Genomic DNA, 14,239 nt, shown 5'->3' with positions numbered 1-14,239 from the left:
ACCAGGCCTTGTTTCTGATTGCAAGGACGTGCCATCTTGGTGGTACGCCAATGTCACCGCCCCTTTCCCTGGTCCCTTCCCTGAGTCTCCAAGACTCCCCATTGGCCATCACCTGGGCTGTCACCACCTTCCTGGGACCAACCCCTGGTTTCTGCCTTTTGACACCATTTGGGGCATGTTCAATGGCTTCCTTGGAGTGGTTTCCTTTCCCCCAACCTCGGTGCTGCTCAAGATCAGGACCCCGATAACATGCGTGAACCTGTGGGAGGTTTTTCGTATTTGTTTCTTTTCTTTTTTTAGACTCAAGTCCTGATTGAGCAAAGCGCATGCCAGCTTCCAACTTCCTGGCGGGTCGCAGTGAACACTCAGTATTTCCTGATTGATAGGATTCCCCCAGAGCAACTGCCAAGCGCTAATTTTCTCTGGCTGCCGTGTATGTGTGTAGGCCACAACGACAGGGAATGCACGCCTGAGCCATCAAGTCCAGACCTTGGGCTTCTGTTTCCCTTCTCAGCACATCCGTGTGCCCTCTCTCACTACGGACGACGGTGCTCGACTGCAGGAACTCGGTCTCATTTATCTTTGTATCCCTACTGCCTAGTAGAGCTCAACAAATATTTGATAAAACAATGACCTTATGCATGGGTGAAACCCTGGACAAATGCCAGAAGCTACCAGCCACAGTAAGATCAAAAGGGGAGGGAGAGACACCCCTGGCCAGGACTCCGTCCCCTGCCAGGATGCCTGGCAGATGGGCTGCTGGGAGTTGCTTTACTGGGAAAGTCTTCTGAAGGGACTTTCCCACACAATCCCCGGTCCCGGTCTGCTGGGTGAAGACGTGCGAGTGTGCTCCAAGAGCAAAGCCAGAATTCAAAGACCCTGTGCCCTCGCCCGGAGAGAAATCTGCTTCCGAATTGTCCTGCGTGCCTGCCACTGGCTGACCTATGTGGGGAGCCATTTGTCGTCCTTCAGACCACGACCCTTCTCCAGCCTTCTGATTCCAGTTTCCATTCCTGTTCACCGCCCGTCTCCACCCGGGCACGGGGCCTTGGGGCCAGCAGAGCTGGGGGGACAGGAGCACCACGTGAGGGGCCCAGAAAGAGCTGTTACACCACCAGGGTGGAGGGAGGGAAAAGTGGTAGTTGCTCTCTCTTGCGGGGGTTTCCTGGAGCGGCCCGGTAGGGGTTTTTGAGGGAGGGGGCCGTGCCTTGACGCCCCTCTCTCTCTCTCGCCTGTCCCTGACATGGCCCGGACCCACAATTTTCCTGGCAGCCTTCCTGGAGGAGGCAGCTCGACCTCCTCCTCAGGCTAGGAATCATTTGCTGGTCTCTCTCCGACCTGGCTTCCCCTTGCCCTCCCTGGACGGGTCACCCCGGCTGGGGTTCGAGAGGCTCGGAAGGCCTGCAGGCCCGCCCCCTCCCCCCCAGGGCTCCATCCTGGATGCTTCACTGTCCACCATTAGAGGGGTGTTTCCTCGTCACTGAACCGATTACTGGTAAGCTGTAATTTCTTTCTGGGAAGGATTCTCACTTCCCATCCTTCCACCCCACCTTACCCTGTTTCCCTTCCTTTCTCTTGTTTCCGGGGCTGGGCTTCTGAGAGGGAGGGTAGGGAAGAGCGGACACAGGGACAGAGATGAGAGGACACTCCTGGGCTTTCCATCCTCCCCGGTCCTGCCCCAGCTGGCCCCTGTGCCTCTCTCTCAGCCATGACCTAGGAAGGAAGAGGCCATCTGGAAGCTTCCAGGGCCGTGCTCCCAGCCCCGGCCAGCGTGCGGCTTCTGCCCTTCAGCCCTCCCTACTCCCCCCCCCCCCGTGCTGCCCCCCCCCCCCCCTTGGCCTCTCCCAGGCCCCACCTTTCTCCCTCCCTCTTCCTCCCTCACCCACCCTTTCTCCACCTCCCCTCCCCTCCCCTCCCTCTTAGAGTCCCTGACCCCTCTCGCCATGGGTTCCCGTTTTAGCTCTGACTTTCTGTGCCTCCATCCACCCTGGACCCTTCGCCTTCGAGACTTTTCCCCTCCTCCGGGGTTATTCATCTCTCGAAGGCTCTCTTTCACAAGGACTGGGGCTCAGGCGGGTCGGGGGTGGTGGGGTCAGTGGAGGGTGGGGAGGAGGACTTGGTCGACACAGCCCAGATGGCCTTAATGCCCCAGGCCTGCTTCCTTTAAGCTTCTTTAGGTCCAAGGCCCGAGCTCAGTGTTCAGCTGAGGGGCATCTCAGTGGGCCAGGGGCACCTCCGAGTGCCAGAAACCCGTTTCTGGTAGATGACGGCCACCCTGTACAGCGTTTCTCTTTAGCCGTATATACATGTGTATAGGTGCGGTGTTTTTAAGGACGTAATAATTGAGAAGGTGGGTTTTTGCTGGCTCCCCAGCTACCCAGGGGTCTCTCTGAACCCTGGTCCCCCCCCCCCCCCCCAGGAAAGGTGGGAACCGTGAGGTCCCTCCCTTCAGGTCAAAGAGCCTCTGCTCCCCTCAGGAGGGCAAGGACAGTGAGTGAGACGGCGGAGGGGACCAGTGGCCTCGCGGGCTTCCGGCCCCTCCCCCACCCTCCAGTGGCAGTTGGCTGTGGTTGGGGTTTCCAGGGCGGCCGTGCAAGGCTCTGAATGTGCTTTGGCAGTTGGCCTGTGGAACATCCCCGTCTCCCGTGCAGTTCCTGGGTGCAGAACGCTCCGGAAGCAGGGGCTTCTAAACGGCTCAACCTGGGGCGCCTGGGTGGCGCAGTCGGTTAAGCGTCCGACTTCAGCCAGGTCACGATCTCGCGGTCCGTGAGTTCGAGCCCCGCGTCAGGCTCTGGGCTGATGGCTCGGAGCCTGGAGCCTGTTTCCGATTCTGTGTCTCCCTCTCTCTCTGCCCCTCCCCCGTTCATGCTCTGTCTCTCTCTGTCCCAAAAATAAATAAAAAACGTTGAAAAAAAAAATAAATAAATAAATAAATAAATAAAATAAACGGCTCAACCCAGACCTCCCGCTCAGGCCGGGCTGCTCTGCCCCCAGCGGTCGGAGGCCAGGCAGCCGCGTCTGAAACTCACGGACTTGATGGCTCCCCGTGACAGATGGAGGGGATCATGGAAAGGGGGGCATGAGGAGTTGCCTTGGCCGGGATTTCAGGGGGCTCGGAAGGCTCCCGCCTTTGCCAAGAAACTCTCCTCTCCTTCCAGGCGCTTCCTCCCCTCTCTCAAATACACGCCGGCCCACCACGAAAGGTTCCTTCCCTGGGTGAAGGGCCGGCCTCTCTCGAACTACCATTTCCTTGTAGCGAAGACGCATGTCACGCTGCCAGCTGTTTGTCCTTTACCGCGAGTTGTCAGGACCTCCTCTGGGGTAAAGCCGGAAGGGGGTAGTGAAGGCCAAAGGCCACGCTCGGTGCACTGAGCAGGCCGGAAGGGCGGGAGGAAGCATCTGAAACACAGCCCAGATTTTGCTAAATGGGCTTGGAGGGACCCCAGCCCCCAGGTGGCGTCTCCTCAGGCTGGCAAATAGCCTTTTCAGATGGTGGGAGTCCCGGTGCCAGAGGACGGCCCGCAGGGCTCGGGATCCAGGCAGGTTTCTGATCCTGGAGGGATCTCCTGATGGCCCCTGTTCTCTCCCCGACAGACCCTCCAAGAAACAGTTACCAGAAGCCATGACATGTCCCTGCAGCCGGAGGCCTTCCAGGGAGGGCCGAAGAGGCCTCCGGGGTCCAGCGTTACGTGCGGACGAAGGAAGGTAGGTGGCGGAGCTGGGGCAGCACCCCCACATCCAACCCTGAGCTTCTTTCCTCTCTTTCCTCTTCATTTCCTGAATCTGGAAGGCTTCGGTGTGGGGCGGTGGGCGGGACAGAGGCCATCACTGGTTAGGAAGTCCAGAGCGGGGCCTGGACAGAGTGGGGACAGAGGAACGGATTCACTCATTCCTCCCTTTCCCTGCTACTTTTAGGACCTGAAAACCAGAAGGGACTTTTTGGATGAGGCCACAGGGTATGGTAGGCTCTTTCCTGCTTGACCTTCTCCATCTCTCCAGCCTCTGCCTTCTGGAAGCTTGCCCTGACCCCCCCACTTGTCCTCGGTGGTTTCCTTAACTTCTGTTTCTATTTCTGCCTCTGGATACCATTGCCCCTGTTCCTTCGACCCTTTTGGTGGAAGCCAATCTCTCCACGGCTTTTCAATCACTATGGGTCACAGGTGTGGGAAGATAACGGTGTATGTTGTCCCCAGGACAGCAGGGTGGGCCTTGGCCAAGCATCTCTTGTACCCAAATGTGCCCTTCCCGTCATCTTTTCCATGGGTGATGTGAAATCACAAGGTTTGGAAAGTACTGCCCCACCAACGTATGTTTTCCCCCTCCAACATCCAGGCGTCTTTGTGTACTTTGTCGATTCTTATCACCCTCTCTTTCTTTTGTCCACAGAGAAAGATTGGACCCCAGCTCAAGGAAGGAGGCAAAAAAACTCAAAGGGGAGGCACCATCCAATACCCCACAGGTGCATAGCCCACAGACTCTGAAGGCAAACACCTTGCTTCGCCCCTGCTACTGTCCCTGAGTGTCAGGAATCTCCGACCCGACACCAAAGTTTCCCCCATTGGTCACCACAAAGGAGGCTAACGGTATGGCCCACCACTGCCCATTTCCTTTCCCCTTTGTCACCCAGGCCTCAGTTGGAAACGACAAGAAGCTTCCAGGTCAGACGCCATCACCTGGTCTCCTGGAGGAGGTTTCAGTCCTGCCGAAGTCACACAGCCTCTTCACCCACTTTTGAGCTAGTCCCAAGAGAGCCCCTCCTTCACCAGACTCTTGGTGTGTGATGCCATGACGCGTGCTCATGGCCGACCCCATTCCATATTGACCTGCTTTTCAATCCCAGGCTAAGGCTGCATTCTCGTCGTTGTCTCGATACCTCTTCCTCGTGTGCTCCTAGAGGGCAAGACACTGTTTCTCATGCATTTCTGGATCCCTGGAGATTAGTTTAGTGCTTGGTATGCATGCCCAGCACATCCTTTTTTTGGATAAAATTATTTCAAAATGGCGTCTACAAGTGTTAAATGTCTTCTCTGAAATTAGAGGTGAGAGAGGCAGAAGAGAGCTTGAGCTTGAGGTAATCTGATGTGCTCAGGAGAAAGATGGACGGGGCGAGGAGAGAGTAGGACAGACATGGTGCATTTAGGTCAGGGTTGAGGGACCCAGTTTGCCTACTGGTGTGACGTTATTGAAACTCAGCGACATACGAGGCTGATCTTGAAGGCACTTCATAGATTTCAGATTCAGGGTCTATTGTATAGATCCTGAAGCAATGTGCTTACTGCGAGTAACAGTTTTTGCTAAATCACCGGAAGAAGGTCCATCCCATCAGACTCTGATCAAACAGGAATTTTTGGCTGCCGAGGTAAGGCTCTAGGAATTGCAGCAGAAACACAACTGGGATTTAAAATATTTACCAACCCGCTTTCTCTATGCACGCTCCTGCTATAGTACTCCATTTGGTGAAGAGATCATAACTAGGCTGGGTTTCTAGTTTTGGCTTTAAAAGCTAGAATCTCGGGACACTTGGGTGACTGGGTTAAGTGTCTGACTTCGGCTCAGGTCACGATCTCTCAGTCTGTGAGTTCGAGCCCCACGCCGGGCCCTGTGCTGACAGTTTGAGCCTGGAGCCTGCTTTGGATTCTTTGTCTCCTTCTCTGCCCCTTTCCTGCTTATGCTCTGTCTCTCTGTCTATATGTCTCTCTCTCTCTCTCTCAAAAAGTAAATAATTTTTTTTAATTGGGGTGCTCTGGGTGGCTTGGTCAGTTAAGTGTCCAACTTCAGCTCAGGTCATCATCTCACAGGTACATGAGTTCGAGCCCTGTGTTGGGTTCTGTGCTGACGGCTCAGAGCCCGGAGCCTGCTTTGGATTCTGTCTCTCTCTCTCTCTCTCTCTGTGCCCTTCTCCTGTTCACGCTCTGTCTCTCTGTCTCTGTCTCTGTCTCTCTCAGAAAGTAAATAAACATTAAACATTTTTAAAATATTGGGGCACCTGGGTGGCTCGGTTGGTTAAGTGTCCGACCGGCTCAGGTCATGATCTCACAGGTTCGTGAGTTCAAGCCCTGCCTCGAGCTCTGTGCTGACTGCTCAGAACCTGGAGCCTGCTTTAGATTCTGTGTCTCCCTCTCTCTCTCTGCTGTTCCCCCACTCATGCTTTGTCTGTCTCTTTCAAGAATGAGTAAAACATTAAAAAAAATTTTAATAAATAAAATAAAAAAAATAAAAGCTAGAATTTTAAACTGTTTCTGGGCCTCCCCAAGGCGGAAGTTTGCAGGTGAGATTAAAATGTGGGGGAAATTGTGTCTGCAGTGAACGTCCCTGTGTGTGCATGTGCACGTGGCCGTGTATGGTTTTCGTTGGCATGTGCCTGTGTGTTGGGTTCAATGTTCTCTAGACGACTAGAGCCACACTGTTCTTGCATCCATTGCCTCCACTACCGGACCTTGCCCAGAGGTTTCCTGTGTTGTTGTGACTCAACAGAGTAGGGTGTTGGAAGAGGAGAATAGCATGTCTAAGCAGAGAGGGAAAGCGCACAGTGATGGATGGGTGGTGACCTACCTGTGGGTCCACGAGGCCTGTGGACTCACCTCTTCTGTAGCTCCCCAGTCGTGTCCCTCTTCTCTGTCCTCACTGCCTGTGCTGGAATTCAGACTATCATCTGTCCTCTGAACCTATTAAACCTACCCTCCCTACTACCACCATTGTCCATACTGTCCCCAGAATGATCTTTCTAGAACTTGAATATGATTGAGTTACTCATGAGCCACAAGCCCCACCCCCCCACCCCCCACCCCGCTCTTTGGCCTGCAAATCCCCGCTTGCTCTCTGCCCATCGCCCCATCCTTCCTCCTTGATCCCAACCATGTAGGAGCCTCAAGCACACCTTGTGTTTTTCTGCCTCGACGTGCACTCTGCCCTTCCTCCTCCTCTACCCGGTTAGCTTTCAGTCAGCCTCCAGGTCTACTTTTAGCCTCCCCGTTCCCGTGTTAGGTTTCTGTTTCAACTTGGCTAAGATACAGTAGCCACTTACTCAATTAAACACTAATCTAGGCACTTCTCAGATGGCATTTTGGAGATGTGGTCAACAGGTGCCATCAGTTGGCTTTAAATAAAGGTTATCTTTGAGGATCTGGCGGTACCTTGCCCAATCAGTTGAGCGGCCTTAGGAGGAAGACTGAGGTCTTGTGGAAGAAGGAGAAATTCTGCCTCAAGTCTGCAGCATCTACTCCTGCTTGAGAGTTTCCAGCCTGAAGACACGCTCGAAAATTTAGGATTTGCCTAGCTAGAATCCACAATCACATAAGCCAATTCCCTGAAATAATTTTTCATCTCTATCTTTATGTATGTACGTATGTATGTATCTGATATCTATCTATCTATCTATCATCTATCTGGTGTCTATCTATCTGTCTGATATCTATCTGATATCTATCTATCTGATATCTGACATCTATCTACTTATGTATCTATCTGATATATATCTATCTAATATCTATCTGTCTGACATCTATCTATCCATCTATCAATCTAATATCTAACTATTCATCTATCTATCATCTCTTATCTATCTATCTATCCATCCATCTATCATCTATATATCACCTATCTATATCTATCTATCTATCTATCATCTATCTATCTATCATCTATCTTCTATTTATCACCTATCTCTATCTCTATCTATCTATCTACCTATCATCTATCTGTCATTTACCTAACTAAATACTTATCTTATCTAATATACTACTGGTTCTATTCCCCTAGAGAAGCCTAACTGATTGACTGTCATTTGCAATGTTGAGAAAAACATCAGTTGGATTCACTGGAGATATATATATATATATATATATATAGACAGACACACACAGATATATATATATCATGATATATGATATATATAGATATAGATATAGATATAGATAGATATGATATATCTATATCTAGATATGATATATCTATATCTAGATATATAGATATGATATAGATATGATATATATATATATATATGTAAGTCTTAAGAGGCTCTTTTATCTTTAATGATTTCAATTTATTTTAATTATTTTTTCCACCAACTACAAGAGATCCTGCCTTATCTGTCTTAGCATCCCTTAAAGGTGTCCGCTAGATCGTACTCTCTAGATCGCTGTTTGCCGACATGGCAGAGCTAGGGTGGATTTGGTGGCTCTTAATCCATAAAGACAGGGGTGCCAGAAGTCTCATGCTGTTTTCTTTCCATCTGCCTCCCAGAGCCTCTGCTGTTAGAATGCAGATTTTTTTTAAAGAATGTTTTTTCTTCTTTGTAATAGGGGTTTTCTCCTTTTCAGAGTTGTGCAGGAAGCCCTGGGTCTTAGGGAGCCCCCAGTTGTTGGGAGGACCCCTCAGGTCATGTGTCAGAGGTCATTGGTTCAGGCAAATGCTTTTTTCCATGCCTGTAACCCAGCTCACGTGGCCTCACGGTCGCTTGGACGCAAAGGCACTGGTGTTTTTTGGCCATACTTGGGTTGGTCTTGTGTCTGGGGTTCAGCCTCACTGTGAACCCCATAGCTTCCCCTCTCTGAGGGCTCCCCACTTACACCACCGTGTCTCACCCCCCTAAGTGGGACCCATCGCTTTTTATCTCTTAACCGTCTAGAAAGAGCCTCTTTCTCCTTTTGATCAGTTAAGATAACCCGTCTCTTTCTTTCGATAGGACAAGGAAATAGCATCTTTTCTATGAGGTCAGGCTTTTAAGAGAGTCAGAAGGGCTGCGGATTTTAAGCAGCTTCCGGCAAGAATCCCTATAGCAAGAAGTCTCAAAGGGTCTGCAAAATCAAACACGACTTGCTTAATAAACTATGCTCACACGGATGATTATCCATCCATCTGCCCGCTGTAACGTCTCTAACTTTCCAGAACGATAGCTGTACAAAAATGGCACTGACATCAAGTGAATGTTTTTGCCCATTTGTGTGCTCGTATTTTCTAAATATTTTATGATAACACGATACCTTTATAAAGGGAGAGACTCTTATTAAGCCAGAAGAAGATAACACAGCCAAGAGCAATTTCTAAAGTCAGACGACTCTGGCTCAAATTCCAGCTTTGCAGTTGGCTTGGTCAATGACTCCTCCACCCCCCTCAAAGTTTTGTTTTCTGAATCAAAGAAGCCAATGCATGTAAAAATTCTGGGTATGTGCTAGTACCTATTTCTTCAATACAGTATCAGAGCTAACGCCTACACTAGATTGTGAGTTTGGTGGTAAAACTGGGTCTCCCCCTCTTTTTCCTCTGCCATCCAGAAGGTCCTGGTTCTTGGAAGGTAAATCAAAAGTTACTTGTTGAATGAAAAACCAAATGAAGAGTGTATTTCTCCCCCTTCCCAATCTCTAGATCTGTCATTCCAAAACTTCGATCATTCCCCGTATCGAACGTCCTCACCTAGAGCCCCGGCTCCCCTGTGAATACGTACGTGTTAAACACACTGGATCGTGCGATAAACTACATGCAGGGGCTTGAAGCAGCTAGTGGAATTTTCCCACACCACCTGTCACGAGCCCAACCATACACATGCTTTTCTTTCGTTTTTATGTTTTTATGACTTTCTAATTACCTGAACACACACATTTTCCATCATTCTGATTCCGTGGAAAAGTTACTCACACATAAACCATGTGCTTTTCTGCTTGTGATTTGGCATCTGTACCAGTGAGAGCCTGAGATGCCGGGATCAAAAGCTTGGAAGGTGACCGGCGACATAGCAAAACACCACCCAGTATTCCAAAGCACTGTCTGAGTGGCACATTCAGCTTAGCCTAAGCGCAGAATCTGCTTTAGAGATTCTGAAGACGCGTCTTATTTACCATGTGTTGTGTGTTATCTGCTGCCACATAACGAGTTACTACAACCTGAGCAGATTGAGGTGACACACATCTGTTATCTCAGTCTCTGTGGGTCAGGAATCTGAGCGTGGCCGGGGATCTCACAGGACTACGGTGATGGTGTTGGCCACGGCAGGGTTACCGTCAAGATGCTGGCCAGAGCTGGGAGACCTTTTGAGGTTCTCCTCTAAACAGATCCACCTAGTGGCGCCTGGCTGGCTCAGTCCGTTGAGCTCTTGATCTTGGCTCGGGTCATGATCTCGCAGTTTGTGGGATTGAGCCCCACGTCCGGTGCTGGGCTGACAGTGCAGAGCCTGCTTGGGATTCTCTCTCTTTCTCTGCTGCTCTCCCACTCATGCTCGCTCTCTTTCAAAATAAACATTTAAAACAACCAGGTTTACCTCCAAGCTCATGGGGAGGATTCAGTTCCTTGCTCAGGGCTGTTGGCTGGAGTCTGTCCTCATCTCTCTGCCCCGTGGGCCTCTCCATGAGAAGACTGACTCCATAAAAACCCACAAGGGAGAGAGTCAGTAGTCTGCAAGCAGGACGGAAGTTGTAATCCTACATAGCATTACCAGGAAGTAGATATCTCACTGCCTGCACTGTATTCTCTTGGTGAGAAACAAGTCGCAGGTCCTGTCCACACTCAAGGGGCATGCAAGGAAGTTACCGAAAATATTGTCTTTGTCACCGTTCGGTGCTCCTTCCTAAGGTTCTATGGAGCAACTACTTCGACATTTGCTTCTTGGAAAAACCTGACTTCGGTGTGAACTGGAAGTTTTAATTTTTCTTCTAATATTAACGATGGCCAATCCTTTCTCAAATGATCTCCTGGAGACTTACCTGTAATAACGATCTCATATATATATATATATATATATATATTTGTTTCCTTACTTTTTTCCTACACATTTTATTTATTTATTTATTTATTTATTTATTTATTTCCCTAGCTACGTCATTCTGTGTGTTCTTATTGGAAGTCACCTACACGAGATGGAATCTGGACAGACAGGGCAGAATTTAGGCAGCCTTGGATCTCAAGGCTTGAACTGGTCGACACATGATAGAATTGAATTCCTGTCATGGAATAAGACCCCTGAATGTTCTGTATTTTATCTATTCTTTTTATAAATGAGATGTCTTAGCAGAAAGACTTTTTACAAATTAATTTATAATATTTTGGGGAAAAAATCTTCAAAGCGGGTTCTAAGTTAGGTCGGATTTGTTTAGTTGGTTTGGTCGAGACAGGTTTTGGAGACCAGACAATAGCTGGACTGTTAATTTGAACATGAAATACGGACAGGATTTAAAAAGATAGCCTTCGTCTTCAAAAACGTACAAACGATAAATGAAGGGCCAGACAATAGATGATCTCAAGATGAATAATTACACAGCCAGCCTGACTCTTAGAGCTTTTGGAGAAGGTCGCGAAAATACGCCATGATATTCCATAATAGTCTTCAGTGGTGGACACAGGGCACTAGGGGACCGTAGCAACCACTTGATTTGGGGTTTACAGTTAGTGAAATTCTCAGAGTCACAGAAAATAATTATAGGGGGGTCCTAGTACCTCCCACACAGAGCTTGGCGTGGTGTAACTTCTTCCCGGGATTCTTAGCCTGAGGTCTCTCTGTCATTTTAGGCCCTAATGGCTAACTGAAATACAGCATCTCTTTCAATTCTGAATGATTGGAATAAACCAGGATAATATTAGAACCAGCTGTACTTTGTCGTCAATAGGGACCATTGATATTTTTTGCATCACTACATAGAGGTCGATATCTCAAACTACAGGTCATGTTCATCATTATTTCAAATCATGGCCGTTTTTGAACCCAGTGTTAGCCCTTATTTAACGCATCAGGCAAGGAACGCATATTTGCTCAACCACACGTTAAAAAATTTTTTTTTAGACATTTATTTGTTAGTGAGAGACAGAGAGAGACAGAGCACGAGTGGGGGAGGGGCAGAGAGAGGGGGAGACACAGAATCCGAAGCAGGCTCCAGGCTCCGAGCTGTCGGCACAGAGCCCGACGTGGGGCTGGAACCCATGAATGGTGAGATCATGACCCGAGCCGAGGTCTAACGCTTAACTGACTGAGCCACCCAGGCACCACATCAGCCACACTTTAGAATTAGACTTTTGCAACTATATTTGGATGTAATTAGTTTCCTCTATTTTCTCATCTATTATATTATATTATATTATATTATTATATTAATTTTAGTTTATTATTTTATTTTATTTTATTTATTTATTTTTTTGTACTTAGAAAATCACACAGAGAAAGGTGGCCTTCACCAGATGCCAACAGGGTAAGATCCAGGAATGTTGAGAACAGCTTCAGGCTTAGGCTGAAGGTGCCAAGCTCCACAGACATCTCTCCTGGACAGGATTGTCCGAGGGAGGGCCTGAAGTCAGAGCAGCCCTGCCTGCAGGCAAGACCGTGTTGTTTTCTTATTGCATCCAACGAGGGAAAGAGGAGGCTTGGGTAAGTAAAGGAGCTTAGAGAGGTTTACTGCTGGGCAGTTCTGGGGTTGAATACAGGTTCCGCTTTCTGCCAAGCTGACCTCTTGCTTCGTTCTGTAAAAATTCTCCCTTTGGCCCCTGAGTTCTTTTTTTTTTTTTTTCTGAGTTCTTATTTTTAAAACATTTCAGGAGCGCCTGGGTAGCTCAATTCAGTTAAGTGACCAGCTCACGATTTAGGCTCAGGTCACGATCTCCCAGTTCCGTGAGTTCGTGTCCCTCATCGGGCTCTGCACTGACAGCACAGGGCCTGCTTGGGATTCTCTCTCTCTCTCTCTCTCTCTCTCTCAAAATAAATAAATGAACTTTAAAAATTATTTTAAAAAATTCAAGCTTACAAACAAGTAATAAAATAGAACAAAAAAACGCTATACAGGCTTCACTGAGATTTATGGATTATTAATGTTTAACTTGATTTGTGTGGTTCTCTGTTTCTACATAAAATCTACTATGTAGTCCCTGCTCTCATGCCCCCAAATGTCCCAATAATGTCATTATTTGGTGTTTGCAGCCTGTCCATCATGTCTGACTTGAGTCTACGCGGACTTGTCTTACTCTGCCCTGTATCCTCGGTGCTGCCCTTCCATCCAGAAGCCCCCGGCCCTTGGGTCACCCACTCTGACGGTCATGAATCCCCTCATATCCCCTCCTCTGCCCCTTCTCTGGCCATTTCCAATGGCCTGAACCCTTCCGTTCTGCCTCTGGAACTCACAATCCATCAGCAGTGAAACTCTCTCCGTTGTCACTTTCTTCTCAGCGTGTTTCCTTTGCACTTGAGATCCAGATTCCAATCCAGGATTGTAAATTGCCTGTGTCTTGATTTTTTAGTTCTTGAACACCCCTAGTCCCACGTCTTTAAAAATGGGAATTGATGACACTCCATAACTGTTGTACAGGATCGGTAACAAACAGAAAACTCACGCAAGTGTTTTAGACACTACTGTTCCACGAGTAGTGTCTAAAGCAGCTACCGTTTTAGTTTTTATGCGGAGAGTTGAAGGCAAGGTCCAAGTTTCCTCCATCACTTTCTCTTCAGTGCTGAAGTCGCTTTGGTGGCTGAATGATTAGACTCTCATATGAATCTGACAGCAAGAAAATTTCCCACAACAGACTCCAGGATTAGAATTCACATCCTTCAGGGGCGCCTGGGTGACTCAGTCGGTTAAGCGTAGACTTCAGCTCAGGTCATGCTCTCGCGGTCCGTGAGTTCAAGCCCCGCATCAGACTCTGTGCCCACAGCTCAGAGCCTGGAGCCTGTTTTGGATTCTGTGTCTCCCCCTCTCTCTGCCCCTCCCCTGCTCATGCTCTGTCTCGCTCTCTCTCTCTTTCTCTCTCGAAAATAAGCATTAAAAAAAATTAAAGAATTCATGTCCTTCAGTGATGTGGACCGTACTGTGCAGCATTTACCTAATCAAAAAACGAAGATTCCAAATGAATATTTTAAGTTCACTTAGGATTCAGAGGTCAGTACTACTTTTTACAAGTTTTCTGTTGTTGTAGAATCAGATGTGAATCGAGAGCTACAATGAACCATGTTTTGTTTCCATAACTTTTCAAAGGTACCGACCCTACACCAGATCTCTAATCGACGATTTGCATAGATATTCATCATCAGTTTGTTCTCCCCCCGACCCCGCTTCCATCCTCGTCTGTAAAATATAAGTCATCATTATACAACATGTCTAGATATTTTGTAACCTTTGCTCCACACCTATTTACGGTGATCAGTTCAGACCAATATTTCATACAAGGCGGTTTTAAGATGTACTTCATCTTCGGATGGATATATCCACTATTTGACATCAGAATCTTGATAGTCTAATACTTTGCTAAGGGGGCAGGGAGAGGGAAGGAAATG

The 14,239-nt window shown here is 48.3% G+C and overlaps 1 protein-coding gene across 2 annotated transcripts; it reads left to right on the top strand.

The window, feature by feature from the left end:
- The first annotated feature begins 2,949 nt into the window (after positions 1–2,949).
- On the top strand, positions 2,950–5,002 carry LOC125910258 (uncharacterized). Of its 2 annotated transcripts, XM_049614039.1 has the most exons (5): positions 2,950–3,321; positions 3,595–3,705; positions 3,916–3,956; positions 4,387–4,459; positions 4,628–5,002. In XM_049614039.1, the coding sequence occupies exons 1-5, from the start codon at positions 3,037–3,039 to the stop codon at positions 4,733–4,735; spliced, it is 618 nt and encodes a 205-aa protein (XP_049469996.1). In that variant the 5' UTR covers positions 2,950–3,036; the 3' UTR covers positions 4,736–5,002. The 2 variants fall into 2 exon arrangements, with proteins under 2 accessions (XP_049469996.1, XP_049469997.1); XM_049614040.1 differs by lacking the exon at positions 3,916–3,956.
- Positions 5,003–14,239: the final 9,237 nt, after the last annotated feature.

The sequence above is a fragment of the Panthera uncia genome (assembly GCF_023721935.1).
Source record: "Panthera uncia isolate 11264 chromosome B3 unlocalized genomic scaffold, Puncia_PCG_1.0 HiC_scaffold_1, whole genome shotgun sequence".
Taxonomy (NCBI): domain Eukaryota; kingdom Metazoa; phylum Chordata; class Mammalia; order Carnivora; family Felidae; genus Panthera; species Panthera uncia.
This window is presented reverse-complemented; position numbering and strand designations above follow the sequence as displayed.

What these genes read in the sequence shown, in the direction of transcription:
- LOC125910258 (XM_049614039.1), top strand. Translation starts at nt 3,037, where the DNA reads ATGGCTCCCCGTGACAGATGGAGGGGATCATGGAAAGGGGGGCATGAG. An exon ending in TTGTCAGGACCTCCTCTGGG is followed by an intron (nt 3,322 to 3,594) that starts GTAAAGCCGGAA and finishes TCTCCCCGACAG; the next exon opens with ACCCTCCAAGAAACAGTTAC. An exon ending in CACCATCCAATACCCCACAG is followed by an intron (nt 4,460 to 4,627) that starts GTGCATAGCCCA and finishes TTTGTCACCCAG; the next exon opens with GCCTCAGTTGGAAACGACAA.